Raw genomic sequence first — 20,587 nt, forward strand, 5'->3', positions numbered from 1 at the left:
GCCAGGCTGGTCTCGAACTCCTGACCTCAGGTGATCTGCTCGCCTTGGCCTTCCAAAGTGCTGGGATTACAGGCGTGAGCCACCACACCTGGCCTTGTTTCATTTTTTCCTGTTGGTTAATTATCTCTGTATGGATTTAGTAGAGATCTATGCCATTTCTAGTATGACATTGCCGTCTTGATCAAATTTACTTATAAGTACTGTTCTTGCTTCAGCAGAGCAAGAGATTTACCATCTTTCTTTACATGCTGATTCCTCCATTACCATTTAATCTATTTCTTAGTATGTTTTTCTGACTATACTGTCGAGTTTAAGCTGCCTAGGTAAATACAGAATTACACAACATCCCGAGGTTTGTAAACTTAAATCTCTGTCATTTCTGGCCTTGTTAACAGTGTGGCTTATGAAACTGTGCTTGTTAATTTTATTTTATTAGATTACACAGTTCTTGAAGGTAGAGATCATCTCATGAAACATTGATAAACTTGATAACATAAAATACAGTGGAAATACCCTCAAGTCCTGTGAAGTCATTTAGTAATATTTTGTTCCAGGAAGAAAGAAGTATTATTGTTTCTGCTCCAAAAATGACCAGAGATAAGTGATTTAATTTCAATCTTTAAAATCAGGCAGGTATCTATAATTCTCATGTACTTTCTGTACCATAGAATAAATATGAGTGCTTATAAAATGCTGCAATATCTGAGGAGCATATTGTATTTCTAACAGCTAGTGACATACATATTTATGCTCATTGCTTTTAGACATATTAAGCAATCAAATATATACTCTTTATTGACTTATTGCTCATCTACAGTTTTGCTGTTTAGATGCAAAACACATTTTTCTTCAAAATTTTAGAACATTATGACAACTTCGGAAAAATTAAACATAATTTGGCTCTAGGAAAGAGTACTATGTTTTAATAATTTATTTATTTTTGAGACTGAGTCTTGCTGTTTTGCTCAAGCTGGAGTGCAGTCACCCAATCTTTGTGCATTGCAACCTCTGCCTCCCAGGTTCAAGCTATTCTCCTGCCTCAGCCTCCTGAGTAGCTGGAATTACAGGCACATACCACCACATCCAGCTAATTTTTGTCATTTTAGTGGAGACGGGGTTTCACCATGTTGGCCAGGCTAATCTCGAACTCCTGACCTCAAGTGATCCACGCACCTCAGCCTCCCAAAGTGCTGGGATTACAGGCATGAGCCACTGTGCCTGTTTTAATAATTTATAGATACATATATATCTTTAAAGTGTATCTTGAAAGAAAGTTTTTTTGGCAGTTAAGGGTTCAAACACCACCTCCACAAATATTGGAATTCTCATTCTGGCTTTGCTACTCTCCAGCTATGTGGCCTTCTACAGAAGCAGCTAGAGCTCTCTGAACCTCAATTTTCTCGTCTGTAAAATAAGGATAAGAATTGTACATAATTCACAGGGTTGGTGTGATGATGAAATAAGATATGATTTCTAGTTAAGCCTAAACAAATATTGCTTGATTTCATTTAGGTATTTATTTAGAAAATACTACCCAATGTGCAGTCACAGTTCTAAGTCTTTGTAAATATTAATTAACTAATTTTTTCATTTAATACTTCAATCTTCATAACCTTGTAAGGTAGGCAATTTTATTACATCTCTTTTATAGATGAGGAAACCAAGGGGCTGAGAGTTTAAGATAACTATTCGAGGTTAAAAGACAATACCAGAACCAGGCTAGCAACCTGAGCCATTAGGCTCAATAACTCATTTTTAATTTTTTGAGATGGAGTTTTGCTCTTGTTTCTCAGGCTGGAGTGTAATGGCATAATCTCAGCTCACTGGAACCTCCACCTCCTGGGTTCAAGTGATTATCCTGCCTCAGCCTCCCGAGTAGCTAGGATTACAAGCAGGCGTCACAACGCCTGGCTAATTTTGTATTTTTGGTAGAGATGGGGTTTCTCCATTTTGGTCAGGCTGGTCTTGAACTCCTGACCTCAGGTAATCTGCCTGTCTCAGCCTCCCAAAGTGCTGAGATTACAGGCATGAGCCACCGTGCCCAGCCAATAATTCATATTCTTAAACAATGCTCCTTGTTTTATTTATATATTAATTCAACCAATGTATTTAACTCCTACCATGTGTCAGAAAATGTCCTAGGCACTTGTATTATAAAGATAAAGATGTCTCCACCCTTGACAAGATCATAGTTTAGTGGTAAAAAAAAACTTGTGAACAAATAACTATAATACAATGTAGAAGACATGTGCAGTGGGCTATGTAAGCACAGTGGAGAGAAAGTTTATTGGAAGTTCTAACCTCCACATTTGAGGGACTGTGGGAGAGGTACACATGGACACACGCATTACATATGCCCAATAACTTAAACATTATAAATCAACTTTTACACAGCTACTCTTATAATGACAAAATTAAAAATACATGTAAAGTTATGTTTTTTTGTGACCAAAAGTCAGTACAGTGTCAAATACAACTGATTTAAATATTCGTGGATAAATCTGTGTATTCAATTGAATATTTGGTAATGTTTAGGTGAGTAATAAAATAATTCATAAATAAATTTTATTTATTTCACAAATATATTTTTCTGGCCTTAATTTTAGCAAAATAGTGAATTATAATTTATAATCGAGATTTTTACATAATTTGTGTACTGTTGACAGTAATAATGTAAATACCTAAAATATACTTGTGTTCACAATGCATATAATTTTAACATTTTAAAATCAAATTTTGCCAGATGTGGTGGCTCACGCCTATAATCACAGCACTTTGGAAGGCTGAGGAGGGCAGATCACTTGAGGACAGGAGTTCGAGGCCAGCCTGGCCAACATGGTGAAACCCTGTTTCAACTAAAAATACAAAAATTAGCTGGGCGTGGTGGTTGCATACCTGTTATCCCAGCTACTCAGGAGGCTGAGGCACGAGACTTGCTTGAACATGGGAGACAGAGGTTGCAGTGAGCCAAGATCATGCCAGTGGAACCCAGCCTGGGCAACAGAGACTTTGTCTCAATAAATATATAAAGTAAAATAAAACAATACACAAAATTAAAAATTTGTCATTTTCATATTTTTTAAAAAATTTATTTTTATATCATCTATTAAAAATAAAATGTATGATATAAAAGTATTAAATAAGAAATTTAGAAAAATTAGTTAAACCTGAAATTTATAATTCAATTTTTTGAAAATTTAATTCCTTAGTATTTTTATAAAAATAAAACAATTCCTAATTCTAGCAATCAATGTCCATCTAGTTGCCAATTGGATTGATGTGTCACACATGTTACATCTAGACCAACTTACATGCACATTTAAGAGTAATACGAATTGCTTAAAATTTCAAAATATTCCTCAGCTGCCATATGCAACTGCTATGAATACTCATTCATTTTTGAGTATCTCTGGAACCATAAATTTGAGCACATAGACAAGAAAATGTGTACTTGGCTCTCTCTTCTGAGAACTGGGAATAACAGTTTATTTTGTAAGAATCTATTGCACATATGCTGTTTGAGGAAAATGATTACTGTGTCCTCTCTCTTGCCTAAGTGCTATTACTGCTTAAATCCTCCCCATACCCTGAAGCAGTCTCCATCTCCAGTATTGGCAGTGGCAGAACCCACAAAACCTTGCCTTGTTCAGACACAGTGGCCTTTTGTTTCAAGGACATAGGACTAAAGACTTGGAGAGAGGTATTTCCTTGGGACTGAATCATTTTAGTCATGACAACAGATATTTAGGGTTATGAGTTCTGCTGTGCCAGTCTGAGCATCAGATCCAAAAAGACAGTTATGTTTATATGTTCCTCAAGAAATTTATTTTTGTTTGTTTATGATGTGTGAGGTCCTCTGAAGTGCAGGGTTAGGTCTAAGGGTCTGTGTAACTATTTCTTATGGGACCAAAGAATTTTTTAGAATGAGACAGATATTTAGTTGCGTCTTGAAGAAGATATAGCACCGTGAGACATGTTACTGACTGTGCAAAGGCACTGAGGTATGTAGTGATGTAATCTGTTAAAGGAACTGCAGACATATCTGTGTGGCTGGAGCACAGGTTGCTTGAGGGAAGTACTGCGAGGTGAAGCAGGAGAGATAAGTTAGGACACATCCCAGAGGTCTCAAGAGCCATTTTAAGGAACTCGGAGTTTGTCCTAAATCAAAGAGGAACATAAAGGGTTTTATACAGGGAAATAGTTGATTATATTGAACCCTGGATGGGGGAGTATAATTAAGAGAAGGGCAACCATAGAGGCAGAGGCACCAATTAGGGTGGTGATTATCCCTGCAAGAAGCAAGGATGACTTTAATAATGATGTGTTAGTGGACTTGGAAATGATGAGGGAAGTTAAGAGGGATCCGGGATAAGTTGAGAGTCTGGGTGTCTGCATGAGGGTGGCACATTTTAGTTGTTTAATAAATGTTGTTTGGGTGAAGTTGCTCGTTTCCAGTGCCTCCAGCATTTTAACTACACTATCACATACCCTTGTTAACTGTGGTTGATTTGCATACATTGTTTCAATACTTTGAATTGCAAAGTGGGTACATTCTTACCACTAAGAAAAGATTCATTCCAACAGAGTGGTGCCACAAAGTTCTCAGTGAAGCTGGTCTGTTACTGTTACACAGCTGTGTTCATTCCCATTATGAGCTCCTCGGGTCCAAGTTCATCTCACGGGTCCGTCAGGTCATAGATAACTGTGATATAATGTACAATGCTCATCAACAAGTTTTCTGTACACAGAAAAAAACCTGCCGTTCAGTTACCTTTCATAAGATTCTTTGTCCACATTGCCCAGTGGGGAACATTTGGAATCCTTTTAAAATTTTCCAAATAGACTGTAACTTCACAGAATGTTTCCTTTGTTCTTTAAAGTGCTGAATCATTTATTTTAAAATCAGGTTTAACCTAACACAACTTTAGATTTGGTTTGCTCTATTTGATTTCAAATAACCTTTCAAAACAGGTTGGGGGCAGATTTATAATAAATGTAGCTTGAACTTGGCTTGGAAATCTGATAATGGAAGGAAAAGGGACTATGTGGTTCTTATATCTCTTTTTAAAAGCCCTCCTTATTTACGCCTTTTCATAGCTGGGTCGACTACACTACTTGATGCAAACTCAATCCAAAATATAACCTGAGCTTAAACAAAGGGATTTGAGAAGCCTGCCCTAACAACTAGGAACTCCACACCTAGCCAACCCTCCTACTGCTATTGACCATGTGATCTGGTTCTAATAACTGCTTCTGTCCAATTCTGTGTATCTGAGTCCAGGAATTGTTAACCAAGGTTGTCTAAAATATGGACAATAACACACTTTTATCTATTTTTTTTTAAATACAGAAATTGAAGTCTGGTTCCTCAATCCCAACTTTGGGACTGGGACTCAATTTTGTGTCTACATTCTGTATTATCCAGCTGGTCTTGGCTTTTTTTCCAGGGCACACCATTATCTTGTGTCTGAATTTTTAACATGGACTTACCACTTTTTGTCTGTTGCATTATCTTTTACATATTTTAGTTTGTATGACAAGATGGTTTTTCTTCAATGGTATCTAATCTTCTTAAGTTAGGCCTATTCTTCTTGTGTATTCCTCATCCCAGGAGAAACGGCCGACAACAGCTTTCAAACCCTTCTATAGCATTCCAATTTGTTGAGCAGATTGATTGTATCCTGGAAGAGAGGCAAATTTGTAGCTCATACACCAGTAGAAAAACCTTGCTGGATAAATAGCAACAGGAAGTCGAAGTTAAATAATTATTCCTCTGCCTTCCTAGCATTTGGTTGTGTACATATTATAGTATGCATTTAATTCCAATTTGACTTACAGTTATTTAAGTCTCCCCCAATAGGATTGTAAGGTCCTTTATGACAGGGTCTATTCTTATTTGTTGCTGTATGCCCTGCAGCATGAGGGTAGTGCTTTCTAGGTGGTAAATGCATAGTAAATGGTTGAAAAAATAAAGACATGTAATAAAATTAGAATGTGTAAGATTCTCATTAGTAGGATCAGGGTCTTATACATTTACCTGCTATATATTAATGTAATGTTTTCCACATGGTGAAATACCTAGTAAATGTTTGAATAGTAAAGATAGAATTAGAGTATCACTTTTCTAATGCATACTTACTCTTAAATTTTTTTTCCTGCATAGAAATCAGCTGTCATATTGGCTTTCTGTGCTTGTTTTTTCGCACAACGTATTATTCTGTTTTTTTTCTTGAAACGGAGTGTCACTCCGTCACCCGGGCTGGAGTGCAGTGGCACGATCTCCGCTCACTGCAACCTCTGCCTCCTGGATTCAAGTGATTCTCCTGCCTCAGCCTCCTGAGTAACTGGGATTACAGGCACCCACCATCACACCCAGCTTTTTTTTTGTATTTTTTACTAGAGACAGGGTTTCACCATGTTGGCCAGGCTGGTCTTGAACTCCTGACCTCGTGATCCGCCTGCCTTGGCCTCCCAAAGTGTTGAGATTACAGTCGTGAGCCACCGTGCCCAGCCCGTATTATTCTTTTTTTATGGTGAGAACAGCTACATCTCTGTTCAAGTCAAATACATTGAGTGCCCACTGTATGCTTTAACTTCTCAAGTTCTTCAAGAGATACAAACATGAATGATAAGATGAATCACTGCCTTCCTTAATTTTTTCCTCTCATCTGCTCTTTTTGCATTCTATTATCTAAAAGAAGAGATATAGCTATTTGGGAAGTAGCGGCAGGAGGATCTCTTGAACCCAGGTTTGATGCTGCAGTGAGCTACGATCGCACCACTGCATTCCAGCCTGGGTGACAGAGTGAGACCCTATCTCTAAAAGAAGATAGGGTCTTTTTATATGTTTATCATATGCCTTATTATAGCTAGATCAACTACACTGCTTGATGCAAATTCAATCCTGCTGGTCTCCAAAACAAGAAAAAAAGAAGAGAGAAATCAAGTGCATCAAAATTATGAAACATGACAAAGGGAAAAAGCTTAGGTAGATGCTCATCTGATGTCCTGGGGGGAGTGCTATGCTGGGAAAGGCTTTTATCCAGCTGTGGGAACTTTCTAGAGGAGTGGCATTTGAAATCAACATGAAAGTATGGCCAGGATTTTGACTGAAGAAGTAAGAGACCATTGGAGAAGAGAAGAACATGAGTAGAGACAGAGAAGCAAAATATGTCTAGAGAATGTCAAATGGGTTTGTCAGGCTTAATGTACAAATAGCAAATAAGTGGGAGATTAGTCTTACAAGGTCAAGGTAAATGGAATACATATTATGAAATTTAGGGAACCTGTACTTAACTTGGGAAGACAGTGGAGAGCCATAACCATGTGTGCGTGCATGCATGAGAGTATGTGTATGTGTGTGTGTATGTGTGTGAGTAAGGAGAGAAAGAGAAAGATGGGGGTGAGGGGAGGGCTCCAAACCATAGCAGGTTATTAAAATCACTTGAGTATCTTGGAGAAAGATACCGAATCAGCCCAGATCTCTAGAGTGAGAATATTAAGGTGACTTCGGAAACTGTACTTAACAAAACCCCCAAAATTCCTCAGGTAATTTTTATTTCCCAGGTTTGGGAGTCAATTGTGGATTATAGATTACTGGCCAGGAAATTCTGTTCACTCATTTGTCAAAAGTCTATTGAGGCCAGGCTTGCAGTGGCTCATGCCTGTAATCCCAGCAATTTGGGAGGCCGAGGCAAGTGGATCACCTGAGGTCAGGAGTTCGAGACCAGCCTGGCCAACATGGAGAAACCCTGTTTCTACTAAATATACAAAAATTAGCTTGGCATGGTGGTGAGCACCTGTAGTCTCAGCTACTCCAGAGGCTGAGGCAGGAGAATTGCTTGAACCCGAGAGGCGGAGGTTGTCCTGAGCTGAGATTGCACCACTACACTCCAGCCTAGCGACAGGGTGAGACTTTGTCTCAAAAAATTAAAATTAAAATTAAAAAAAGTCTGTTGAACACCTACTGTGTATCAGACATTGTGTAATTACTGGAAATATAGAAAGGAAGACAACAGGCACCATCACTGATCTCATAGAATTTACAGCCTAGCAGGATTAACCAACACTAAATGAGTAATTACACAAATTATAACTGTACTAAGTACCATTGAGGAGAAGCACAGGGTACTGTGAGAAAACATAATGATGGGCCTGACAACTCTGATTAGGGGAGATGACCCTGAGGAGGTAAAATTTTAATCAAAAGCTCAGGGGCTCAGTTAGGTGAAAGGTTTCAGAGTCACTGTAAGTAATTCAGAGTGAAATAATGACTTGAAATAGGGATGAGAGTGAATGGGGAGATGGATGAGCTTCCGTTTCTGTTTGCTTTGTCCAGTAAAATCAAGGGGAAAAATATGCCAAAGAAAATCATCAGAAAGTAAAGCAAAACGTGAGCTATCCTTTTGGCAGAACTATGGATTTCCCAAGTTTTTAATAAAATTGGTGCCATTTCCCAAGCACTTAATGCTTGGCTTGTGGGTGGTCTCTGGAATTGAGTCTTTGTTAACTTCTCCTTCAGTGCAACAGAAAATTATATTTCTGCTGAAATAAGGAATTTAAAGTTTATATACTCTTCTTGAACATTGCCAATGTACAAAAATACAAAAAAAAAATCTTTTCTCAATTTTAGAAAGAAAATAAATACCTGAGAGATCTCTCAACTCTAAAATATTTCTCTAGGTACAACTTCTTTATCTCTTGTTGAATCTTAGCTATCTAAGGAAGCAATAAATGTTTCCAGGAACTTCCATTTATATTCTTTTACATGTTATTTAAGCTGCAGAGCTTTCTGAGACTCTTCGTTTCTGCAGAAGTAACAAATGCTGCTGTTTAATCCATGTTCCACCTGAAAGCTTAGATTTCTTTTTGAGTTGATTTTCTGACTAACACAGTTAATTTTCTGATTAGTATAGGGATTTATTTTCCTGGAAATGGCTTAATGATTAGCTCTAGTATTTACAAAATAAAAATAACTTCCTGACCTGCTATTCAGTTCATATGGTGGGTGGAAGGAAAATGCTGTTTTTGATATTCAATTGACATACTAGGGTTCTACCATTAGAAATTTCAGGGAAAATTCAGATTTCAGAATTGGAAGTGTGTTTCTCAAATGAGCCCAGTTCTAAACTTTATCTAGATTCACCTAACTTTACTCCTAGCCCAATCTTTTTCCTCTCTCATCTTTAAAGAAGTGGTAACACATTTTAAAGTTTCCACCTGGTTCACAATGGCCTGTAAGCTGCATCTGCTCCTGCAACCTATCTTCCTAAATGTCAGTGAATTCAGTGGGATCTCCACCCCATTTCCAACCACAGTTGATAGGACCATAGCTGGGTCCCATCCAAGCCAGCTGCGGTCCTTTTCCTGGGAATATGGAACTGGGACTAGAAATACATCTCTTTCTTCATGTGGTAGGTATCATCATTGCTGTAAAAGAAAAATGTAGGAGGTAGCTTGTGACATAGGAAGTTTAGTCCAAGAACACTGCTCTTGATAATACAAAAAATGAGGAGGATAATGATAAGAAAAATATTATGTTTGAAAAATTAGAAGGAAGGGGTCACATCAGTCTCAGTGGTGACATTGATTAGGGCCATGGTTTATGGATTTCCACCATGACAAGCAGTCCCTGAGCTACAGGAAGCTCCTCCTGCCTCATCATTTCTGTGCACAGTGGGGCTGGTGGGAACCAGCTTTGAGAGAGCATCATGACCCGTGTTTTGAATAGTTTGAGATGTTCTTGTGCCATCTAAATGGAAATATCAAATAGGCATTGGACGTGGGCATTTGAAACAGTCTTGCATAAAAATGTAAATTTAAGATCATAAACCTGATAAAAGGTTACATAGCCTTTGAAGCCAAAGTTATGGATAAGCAAACCTTATTATAGCAAGTTTAAAATTTTGCCACTTAACTCTTTTTTTTTTTACATTGAACCTATGGTTTTTTGTTACATGATTTTTTATAATAAGACTTCTTCTGTAACACACCCTTTGTATTAATAGTGAACAGATGGTACCAATTTATGCTCTTCTCAGCAACTTATGACAGTTCTTATTTCTTTGCATCATTGACAGCACTGTGTATTATTTAAAAATCTTTAGTGATTTAAAGAATGTAAAGATTGATAGAGCATTATTTTAATCTGTACTTCTTTAAGTTGGGTCATTTAAAAATGTATTTATTTATTATTTGTATTTCTTCTTTACTAAATTGCCTCTTTATGTCTTCTTGACATTTTCTCTTGGAAATTCAATTTTTATGTTAAAACTTGTGAAAGCTTTTTACATAGTGAGGACATTGTTCCTGTAGATGCCATTTATATTGAAACATTATTCCCAGTTGTCATTTTCCTTTTTATTGAATTTTTTTATTGTTGCTGCTTTTACCAACATATTTAATTTTTCACAGTTCAATCAATTATTCTGCCATTTCCTGGGTTTGCCTTTGGTGTTTTTGAATAAAATTCTCCTACCAGATATTATTTAAATATTTATGTATTTTCTAGCATATTAATGATTTCCTTGAAAAATTTAACCCGTCTTGGACATATTTTGATATATGAGATCAGGTTCTAACTATTTTTTTTAAGTAGATAAATGTTATTCTAGCAGAGTATGATTCTGTTATGCATGTTTGCTTCTGCTGGTGGTTTAGATAATCTAATAACATAGTAGAAGGTAACATACCCAAATAGCATAACATGCTTCTACCTGTAAGGGGTATTAAAATATTTATTAATGACTTGGGATAGATATACTCTAGTTTTTGAGAGAAAAAAATAAAGCCATTTAAAGTTTGTTCCTCTGTAACATAACTGCTATTTCTGTCTTCTCATAGTTAGGGGATTAGCATACAAGATGCCATTGTGAGAAAACTCTAGTTATTGGGGGAACCTGCCCCCAATATTTCAACGTAGGTTCTTTCTATTTTCCATAAGTGTCAGCTGGCTGAGAAACAAAGAGAAAGAGTACAAAGAGAGGAATTTTAGAGCTGGGCTGCTGGAGGCGACATCACATATTGGTAGGACTGCAATGCCCACCTGAGCCTCAAACCAGCAAGTTTTTTTATTAAGGGTTTCAAAAGGGGAGGGGATGTAAGAACAGGTAGTAGGTACAAAGATCACATGCTTCAAAGGGCAAAAAGCAGAACTACTAATAAAGGTCTAACAAAGATCACAGGCTTCTGAGGGAACGGGACAAAGGGCAAAAGCACTGATAAGGGTCCAACAAAGATCACAAGGCAAAGGGCAAAAGCAGAACTACTGTTAAGGGTCTATGTTCAGCGGTGCACATATTGTCTTGATAAACATCTTAAACAACAGAAAATAGGGTTTGAGAGAAGAGAACCGGTCTGACCACAAATTTACCAGGGTGGAGATTTTCCCCACCCTAGTAAGCCTGAGGGTACTGCAGTATCTCAGTCCTTATCTCAACTGCACAAGACAGACATTCCCATAGTGGTCATTTATAGACCTCCCCCCAGGAATGCATTCCTTTCCCAGGGTATTAATATTAATATTCTTTGCTAGGAAAATAGTTTTACGATACCTTCCCTACTTGCACGTCCGTTTATAGGCTGTCTGCAAGAAGAAAAATATGGCTCTTTTTGCCCGATCCTGCAGGCAGTCAGACCTTATGGTTGTCTTCCCTTGTTCCCTAAAAATCGCTGTTATTCTGTTCTTTTTCAAGGTGCACGGATTTCATATTGTTCAAACACACATGTTTTACAATCAGTTTGTACAGTTAACACAATTATCACAGTGGTCATGAGGTGATGTACATCCTCAGTTTATGAAGATAACAGGATTAAGAGATTAAAGTAAAACAAGCGTAAGAAATTATAAAAGTATTATTTGGGAACTGATAAATGTCTGTATTAAAATGAAATTTTCACAATTTATGTTCCTCTGTCATGGCTCCAGCTGGTCCCTCCGTTCGGGGTCCCTGACTTCCCACAACATCTAGGAAGTGCACCTGTGATCTGAGCATTCTAAAGTCTTCAAACACAATCCCTTTGTTCACCAGTTCACTGTTTTGGTACATGGTGATAGTGTGCACATATTTTTAAGACTCTAAGGTTACTCCTTATAACTTACTTCTTTATTGAAAGCAAGATTTTGTACAAGAATCCTATGGCTACTTCTCCACATTTCTTTCAAGCATGTTATATTTCTATTAAAATATTTTTTATTCTGTTTATTTTTTTCCTTAGCTTTAAGTCTAGGAACACAAAATCAGCTACCTTTTGTTAATTGGTTAAATACCTACATCCATAGTTCCATTTTGCTGAAGTAGATATACTCATGTATACAGTAGCTATGTCTGTCTGTCTGCCTATCTCTTTGTGTATCTACTGAGATTAAGAATTGGTAAATCTATTAAGAGTAATAAGAAAATCTGTGCAGTGTCTCATGAAGATGAGTGGGTAAATAAACATTTGGGGTTTACAGATAATCAAGAAGATAATGCTTATAAAATAAGTATTTCCTTATGCTTTCATGGTCTTGGATGCAGAGAATATTGATGGCTTTTAAAATGATTTTGGCCCTTTATTTATCCAATGATATCTTCCTCAATCAAACTTTCTCTTCTATGCCCTTTTATTCTCATTTGTAATCTTTTATTACCTACTAATAAACAATTCACTAAGGTTTGGGTTCTCTTTCTGAAAAAAATCTTTTTATATCTCTTCTACAATGAAACCTTATATTAACCCAAAGTAATATTTTTAGAGGAGAAAGAAAAAAAAAGATAATTCATGAATGATATCAGAAATATACTGTCACTCCATTTGTAGGTATGTGTTATGAAGGATGACACAGAAAAGCAAAAATAAATATTACACTAGGATGCAAGATCAAGAGAGACTTGGAGTCCATTTTTAACTTTTTAAATAGTTTAGAGCAGGTGTCTTTTCCTGAGGTCCAGGAATGACTTTGTGATGGGGAAGGAAGCAAAAGGCTGAGTTTCTAAACATTCTAAGACTCAGTGCAAAATTTTGGCTATATTTGATTATGTAACATTTTTGGTAAGGGAGAGAAGTTTCATAGCTTTAATCACATATTGGTAGGAATCTGCCACCACAAAACAGAGAAGGACCAAGGATAGGGAGTTCCTAGAGTTATAATAAATAGATATCTGCTCTTTTGAGTCATGTAAGGAAATTAAATTTAATGAAAATATTTCTTTTTCTTTCTTTCTTTGCCCTAATTCCTATTATGATGAATTTAATGTATTTTGAGTCATTTTGCTAAACTTTACTTAAATGAACAAAGTAGAAAATATTTTGGTCTACTTGGACTCACAATTCAGCAGAAGGGTGCCATAGTGATAAGGGTACATCAGGGTGTTTCTGAAGGGCAAGTGAAAAGACAGAAAACAGCATGGAGTAGGAGCACTCTTTATCCTTGAGCCCACGCTGGGCCTCACCAGCTGGCTTATCATTCTAGATGCCAATAGATGTGGTATAAAGAAGGTCAGCTGCCAAACATCATGGAAAAACCAGAGAATCCTTGCAGGATGTTTAAATTCTTTACGTAAGTTGACAAAGGATGAGGACATACAAGAGGAGGGTGAGTCAGTGACACATATGAGTTACACTCTCAGATGATCCAGTGCCTAGTTTTCATACCTTCTCTCAAGAGCTGTTTTTATCAGCTACTTCAGAGAAATTAATAATGCATCTCATGAGTTCTGCCAAATATATGAAATTCTGGCAGAGGCAGTAAGGAGAAACATGCTCCCCATTTGGCATTTGCGTTAGGGATAATGTTTGATGGTCATCATGTATTTTTTGTCACATCTTTGCCCTGTCCATAATAAGACTTACAGACTTATATCTAAATGCTGGAATCCATTTTAACCTTCTTAAAAAATATATGGACCATCAGGTCAATTGTATTTCAGATCCTTCCTGTGAAACTTATTTCTAAATTGTTTAATTTCTTTTCAGAAAATGTTTTCAAATGAACATCTTTTGCAAATGTGTTTCTCAACTTCAGCTCATATCTCTCTTTCTTTGGGTCTCACCTTTTGAGAGACTTTTATAACTTTGTAATTAAAATCCTATCAATACAACTCATGTGAAGTAATAGGATCCTAGGCCAGGTATAAGTGTTGCAGGCTTTCTCAGTATTTGACAATTACAGAGTATCATACACAGTTGGATTCCTTTGCAAATAAAGTATTTTATATTTAGAGATTGCATTTGGGGGCAGAGCTAATGTGTTAGTTGACTCCATTATATTTGTATTTATTTTTTTCAATTAATAAATTCTAAATTTCCCATCTTTGTGTAGAAAAACAAATCAATTTTGATTAAAAATAAAATAAAAACAAATTACATTTTAATAAAGAGGATTCACCTAAATTCTAGGCCCCAAGTCAAATATTTCAAAAGAAGTCTCTTAGTATGGTTTTTAGGTGTAAAACAAACACAGCCTTTGCAGAAAGGCTTATTAGGGCAGTGAAGAATCTGCTTAATGTTTTTAAAGTAATTTTACTAAAACGTACAGAAATGAACAACTGGGCTTGGTCTCTACTAGTTCAAATGAGATAACTAAAGTAAATCACAAGATTAAACACCGGACACAGGATTTGTAGAATTCTGGATGTAGATATGGCTTCGGCAAAATAGGAGGAATAAGTTCTAGTGTTTTACAGCATAATAGAGTGACTATAATAAACAATACTTTATTGTATATTTTAAAATAGCTGGAGGAAAGGATTTTGAATATTCTCAACACAAAGAAATGATAAATGTTTAAGGTGATGGATATGCTAATTACCCTGATTTGATCATTACACATTGTATACATGAATCAAAATATCACACTTCTAGCCTGGGCAACATAGAGAGACCATGTCTCTACAAAAAAAATTTAAAAATTAGGCTGGCATGGTGACATGCATCTCTAGTCCCAGCTACTCAAGAGGCTGAGGTGAGAGGATCCCTTGAGCCCAGGGGTTTGAGGCTGCAGTGAGCTATGATCCCACCATCGCATTCTCCCTGACTGGCAGAGTGAGACCTTGTCTCAAAAAACAAACAAACAAAAAACACCACACTGTACTCCATAAACATGTACAATTATTGTGTGTCAATTAAAGATAAAAATAGCATAAGGTGAAGTGCACATCTGACTAAAAGATTGCATGATGTTTCTATAGGATTCTAAGCACAAATGACTTCTTTAGCATTTTTATAAACCATTCACTTGTGACTTTTCTTCCAATTTTAAAGTAAGGATTCTCCATGCAATCTAACTAGTTGTAATAATGGCAGAGAAGCATTGTCCTTGCTAACGTGGGGAGAAGAAGTGAAAGCAATATCTAGAAGCATCATCTTCCTATATAAAAGATAATCATTTTGATCACAGACAACACAAATGGTGGCAATGTTGGGCCAGCATAACGATATTAAATCCAGTTGTCATCTCAGCTGTATTTTTGTCTTCAGGAGTAAGCAAACTAATTTCTCAATATTTCATCTCCAGCTGCTCCTAGGTTGTTATATTTGAGGCAAAATACTCTTGCAAGTAAAGTATTTAAGATTTTTGAATGTAAATGGAGTAGAAACTTAATGGTTTTAGAAACTGCACAATAGAAAGAAAGAGATAAAATTATTTTATTGGTTCAAATAAACTGGAAAAAATAGACATACAAATCACTTAGTTGTAATTTTAAAGAATTCCTCAAACTAAACTTGAATTTAAGCATAAGCTTATGCTTACAGATTACTATTTGCTAGCTTACTAATTATTATTTGAATTAAGCAGTAAGAACTAAAATTTAAGTTTCTTAGTTTTACAGATTGATTTGAAGGCATGCTGTCTTGCTAATATTGAAATAAATTTATTTCTTAAAAATTATTATTTTACTGGATTATGTCTGAAGCAGGGCTGTGTTCTTGAGGAAGGACAAGCTTCTTCTCAGACTCATCAAAATGAAGCTCTCACTGTTCTGCCCTTCAGAGGTTGGGTTGGGCGGTTGTTGTGCTGAATGGGGACAGCGTTATCACCTTCAACATTTGATAGAAGACTGCGGAATTGTGCCAGCTGGAAGGATAAAATATTTTTAAAATACAAAGTTTTTAAAGTTACATAAAGCATTTTATTTACAGGATTACCAACCACTGATATTTAGAAAACTGAGTTAGAAATTGCAGTAATATCACTAATAGGAAGAGAGAAAGCCCCAAATCCTTTATATTCATTCCTTTGAACCAGACATTTTGCTTTAATTATTGATAACTGGGTTAAAGTATCAACTTTTCAATTTCAGCTGGGGGTACATTGGGTGAGTGACTTATTAGCTTGGTACCTTAGTTTCCATATAGTACTTACTTCACTGTGTTGTTGTGAAGATTAAATGGGTTAATACACGCAAAGCCCTTAGAATGTTGCTTGACATATAGCATGTGCTCATTAAATGTCAGTTAGCAACAGGCTGCAATGCTTGTCCTGTAGGTTTGTTATGAGAATCGGCTAATAAAATATATGTAAGGCACCTAATAAACGTGGTTGAGCAATGAATGATACTATAATCACCATTATAAACAACAGTTAATGAGATATTTTGTTGAATATTTAAAAGTTTAAACTCCACAAAAGGAATAAAAATATTTTGCCAACTATCAAGGTATGCCAGCTGGGAGCCACAATTCCCCAAAGTCTTATTGAAATGTCCAGTCACAGTTTTTCCTTTATTTCTGAAATGCTTAAGAAGATATTTAACAAGGTTGGACTTTTCCTTATTAAGGAGGAAAGAGTGGTGGGAGTCATTTTTTTTTTCTGCCAAAGGCAAAAAAAAGTATTATAATGCATTTTTGGATAGTTTAATAAACCTATGTCCCCAAATTAATATTTTTAAGTTGGGAGGAAAAATGAACTTCTCACAAAGCTGACTGAAATAATAATCTCTCTCACTGATACTATCAATTAAAGTAATATTCCTGCTACGCATTCCCAGTTCCCATTCATTCATAGCTCTACCTGCTCTGAGCTGGCACTGATGCTCTCCTTAAAGATGATCCAAGTTACACTCTCATAAAGAGGAGGATGAGTCAGAGAGCCAGGGTAGGTCCAGAAATCCAGGGATGAAGGAAGGAGAGTAGAGGGGTCAAAATTTGTGAATGGGGCTCGTTTGCCCTGGAAGAAAAGAATACATCATTACAGCATGATATAAAATACTTAATATGAATATATGTGACATATATATGCTATATTATCTTGTTATACATTATTTAGAGATTTTAGCTAAGAGTCATTGATTTTTCTACTATTTAGTATTTAATGACTGGTGTGTTTGTGGATATAAACAACAATATCAACAGAAGAAAAAAAGATGAAAAATGTGTTATATGTAAGTTTTTGACCAAGACGTTTCCTTCTTCATTTGGTTGCAGATAAGCAAAGATTCAAAAACCTTTTTTACAATCTATATCTTTAAAACATATTTAATTTCTAGTATAAAGCTTTTGTTTTTTCTCTAGGAATGATGCCAGATTCTATTTCAATGGCAAAAATCTTTATTGACATGCATATTGGTTGTTTTAGTTTTATTCTATTTATTCCTATCATCTTTTCTGATTATTACTGGTGTATAGGAAATATACTGATATTTGTATGCTAATCTTTTATGCATTCTGTATTTTAGATGATTCTTCTGGAGTTTTCAGGTGGATGTTAGTGATGATATCAACTGCACACAATGATAGTTTTTTTTTTCTATTTCAATATCTATCATAATATGTACTCTTTCATTATTTTGTTGCACTGACTAGGACCCTTATTATAATTTTCAATTGTGATGGTCACAGTGACACCTTGGTCTTGTCCCTGATTGAAATGAAAATGCTTCAAGTGTTTCACTATGAAGTTAAATGTTGATACAAGTTTCTAGGTAAATTCTTTATCAAATTTGATAAGTTTTCAGACAGTTTTCTTTCATTTTGTTTCATCCTAAAGAAAGGGCATTAACATTTATCAAATGATTTTAAGCATTTAACAAGTTGATCATGAGGTTTTCTTCATCTTTAACTAGTTAATATAATGAATTAATTTAAGATTTTCTAATATTGAGTCATTCTTGTATTTTCCCAAAAATACTAGTTCAGAAACTCTACGAGTTCAGAAACTACTCTTTTAATACACTGTTGAATTTGATTTGTTATAATAAATTTTAGGATTTCCTTTAGCTACATTCCTAAGAAAGTTTATCCTATGTTTTTTGTTTTGTTTGTCTGTTTTGTAGTTTTCATACCCGGTTTTGGTATCAGATTCCATTAAATTGATGGGAAGTTTTCTGTCTGTTCCTTCATGGGCAGTTTAGTTAACACTGGCATGATTGTTTCTTAAAAGTTGAGTAACCCTTTTCCATGAAGTGGTCTGGGCCTAGTCTTTTTGTTTAATAGATACATTTTGACTACTGTTTAAATTTACATTTAGGTTCTCAGTCTATTTAGGTATTCTAACTCCTTTTGAGTCAATGCCTTTACTTCACATTTTCTTGGAAAATTATGCATTTTATCTAAATTTTAAAATTTACTGCCATAATGTTATAAAAAATTTTGTCTCTTAAAATTCTCTTCTATATCTTTAGTCACAACCTATTTATTTCTAATAATGTTTCATATGTACTGCTTTTTTTCTCTTTATCCAGCTTCCCCAAAGTCTGACTTTTTTGTTGTTCTTCCAAAGAATCAACTTTTCAATTTATTGATAAAATTTTACCCCTTACTTAGTCATCATTTTTCTTTTTAAAATTTATTTATTTATTTATTTAAGAAGAAGTCTTACTCTGTTACCCAGGCTGGAGTGCAGTGGCACAATCTTGGCGCACTGCAACCTCCACCTCCTGGGTTCAAGCGATTCTCCTGCCTCAATCTCCTGAGTAGCTAGGACTACATGTGTGCACCACCATGCCCAGCGAATTTTTTGTATTTTTAGTAGAGACAGGATTTCACTATGTTGGCCAGGCTGGTCTTGAGCTCCTGACCTCAAGCAATCTACCCGCCTCGGCCTCCCAAAGTGCAGGGATTACAGGCATGAGCCACCACACCCAGCCATCATTTTTCTTTCTTATTTTATTCTTTTCTGCTTTTATCTTCACTAATTATTTCCTTATATTTTCTTTTCATTTTTTTTTTGATAACTCTTGAGTTGAGGGCTTATTTTTTATCTTCTGTCATTTATACTTTATAAGACACTCATTTAAGTTTAATCTTTTCTAGAATCAGCATAAATCAGATTTATTTTACACAAATATATGACAGTTCTCCATGCTGCAAAACATGACAAATCTCTGATTTATGGTTTAACTGCTTACCATTAAAACAATAAAGCTGTTTGTGTATATCAAAAAATCCATGTTTTTTTGAGTTGACAAGACTTACGGTTATCAAAGATTGTATATCAATCATATCTCAAAAGAATGCCCTTTACTTCTGAATTTTTGTACTGCTAAAAAACTAGAGATATCTTTATTTATGAAATGGAAAATTACAATTTTGTTAGATATAGTTTTTCAAGCAAATTTAAATGGCTATGTAATCTGGTTTTCTACAGGCCATATTCTGCTGAAATAAATAAACCATAACTATGAAAAACAAAAAACCAAAACAATTCCCTGCATTAGAGACTTTCTCAGAGGTAGGCAGTATTGAAGTAGCACCTTGATTTTCAGCTGGTAGCTTTTGCTATGGCCTTCCTACTCCCCAGTTTTAATACTTCATTAAATGATTTCCATAGATCTGTAAATTCTTGATCTCTGATTTAAACTACTTAGTGTGTTTACCTTGGTTTTAATTGCTTGGAGGGCATCAAGTACTTTCTGCAGCTTTGGGTTGGCCTCACCAACCTGGAGATTTAAGAAAATAAAGTATGCGATAAAGATTATTATCAATCGAACACTGCTTAACTAAGTTTTGAATTTTTTTTCGATTAACAACTGACAAGAGGTAAGGTATTTTCTCTCTGCTTTAGAAGGGGAAATTTTTCAAGCTGTATGTCTTTGAGGGCCTTTGTACTCTATAAATTGTTTATAATATGTACCTACAGATAAAGTAGCAAACTAAAAGCTTGATTTAAACTTAATTATTGGCAATATGTTCAAAGTTATACAGGGCAAAATCTAGTAATTTATCAAAACTGACACAAAAACAAATCTCTTATTTTGGTCTGTTATATTAGTTTTCATTACTACAGTATTTGGCATATTGTAAGTGCTCAGTAAAGGTTAAGTAGAGGTGCTATAATTTCAAGAGTTACTTGGTTACCCAGGCATACCCAATTTAATAATAACTTTTTCGTGGAACTTTTCAGGGATTCTTCTATAGAGGATTTGAACAACATCTGCCATTTAAAAAATCAATTGAATGTTCTTTGCAAGAAAAAATTCTCTTACTATTTCTTTCCTAATGAGATATTAAATTGTTAAATTTCTGAATCTATGATTTCAGGTTTCCTTATTAACATTTAATAATATTTCTTTCCTGATGAGATATTAAATTAATAAATTTCAGAATATACGATGTAGGAAGTTTAGAGGAAGAGGAATTTGGAAGAGATGGAAAATAGAAATTCCTT

The 20,587-nt window shown here is 35.4% G+C and overlaps 1 protein-coding gene across 5 annotated transcripts in view; it reads right to left on the minus strand.

Annotated features, from left to right (window-relative positions):
* Window positions 1-15,609: 15,609 nt before the first annotated feature.
* Window positions 15,610-20,587, minus strand: part of LOC129060976 (carbonic anhydrase 1) — a 52,776-nt gene continuing 47,798 nt past the window's right edge. For all 5 annotated transcript variants that reach the window (XM_054561552.2, XM_054561553.2, XM_063726457.1 and 2 more), the window contains 3 exons: window positions 19,797-19,859; window positions 16,994-17,149; window positions 15,610-16,057 (listed from right to left, as the gene is read on the minus strand). In XM_054561552.2, the coding sequence (XP_054417527.2) occupies window positions 15,941-16,057; window positions 16,994-17,149; window positions 19,797-19,859 (336 nt within the window). In that variant the 3' untranslated portion in view covers window positions 15,610-15,940. The remainder of the gene's footprint in view (window positions 16,058-16,993; window positions 17,150-19,796; window positions 19,860-20,587) is intronic.

The sequence above is a fragment of the Pongo abelii genome, chromosome 7, assembly GCF_028885655.2.
Source record: "Pongo abelii isolate AG06213 chromosome 7, NHGRI_mPonAbe1-v2.0_pri, whole genome shotgun sequence".
Lineage (NCBI taxonomy): Eukaryota > Metazoa > Chordata > Mammalia > Primates > Hominidae > Pongo > Pongo abelii.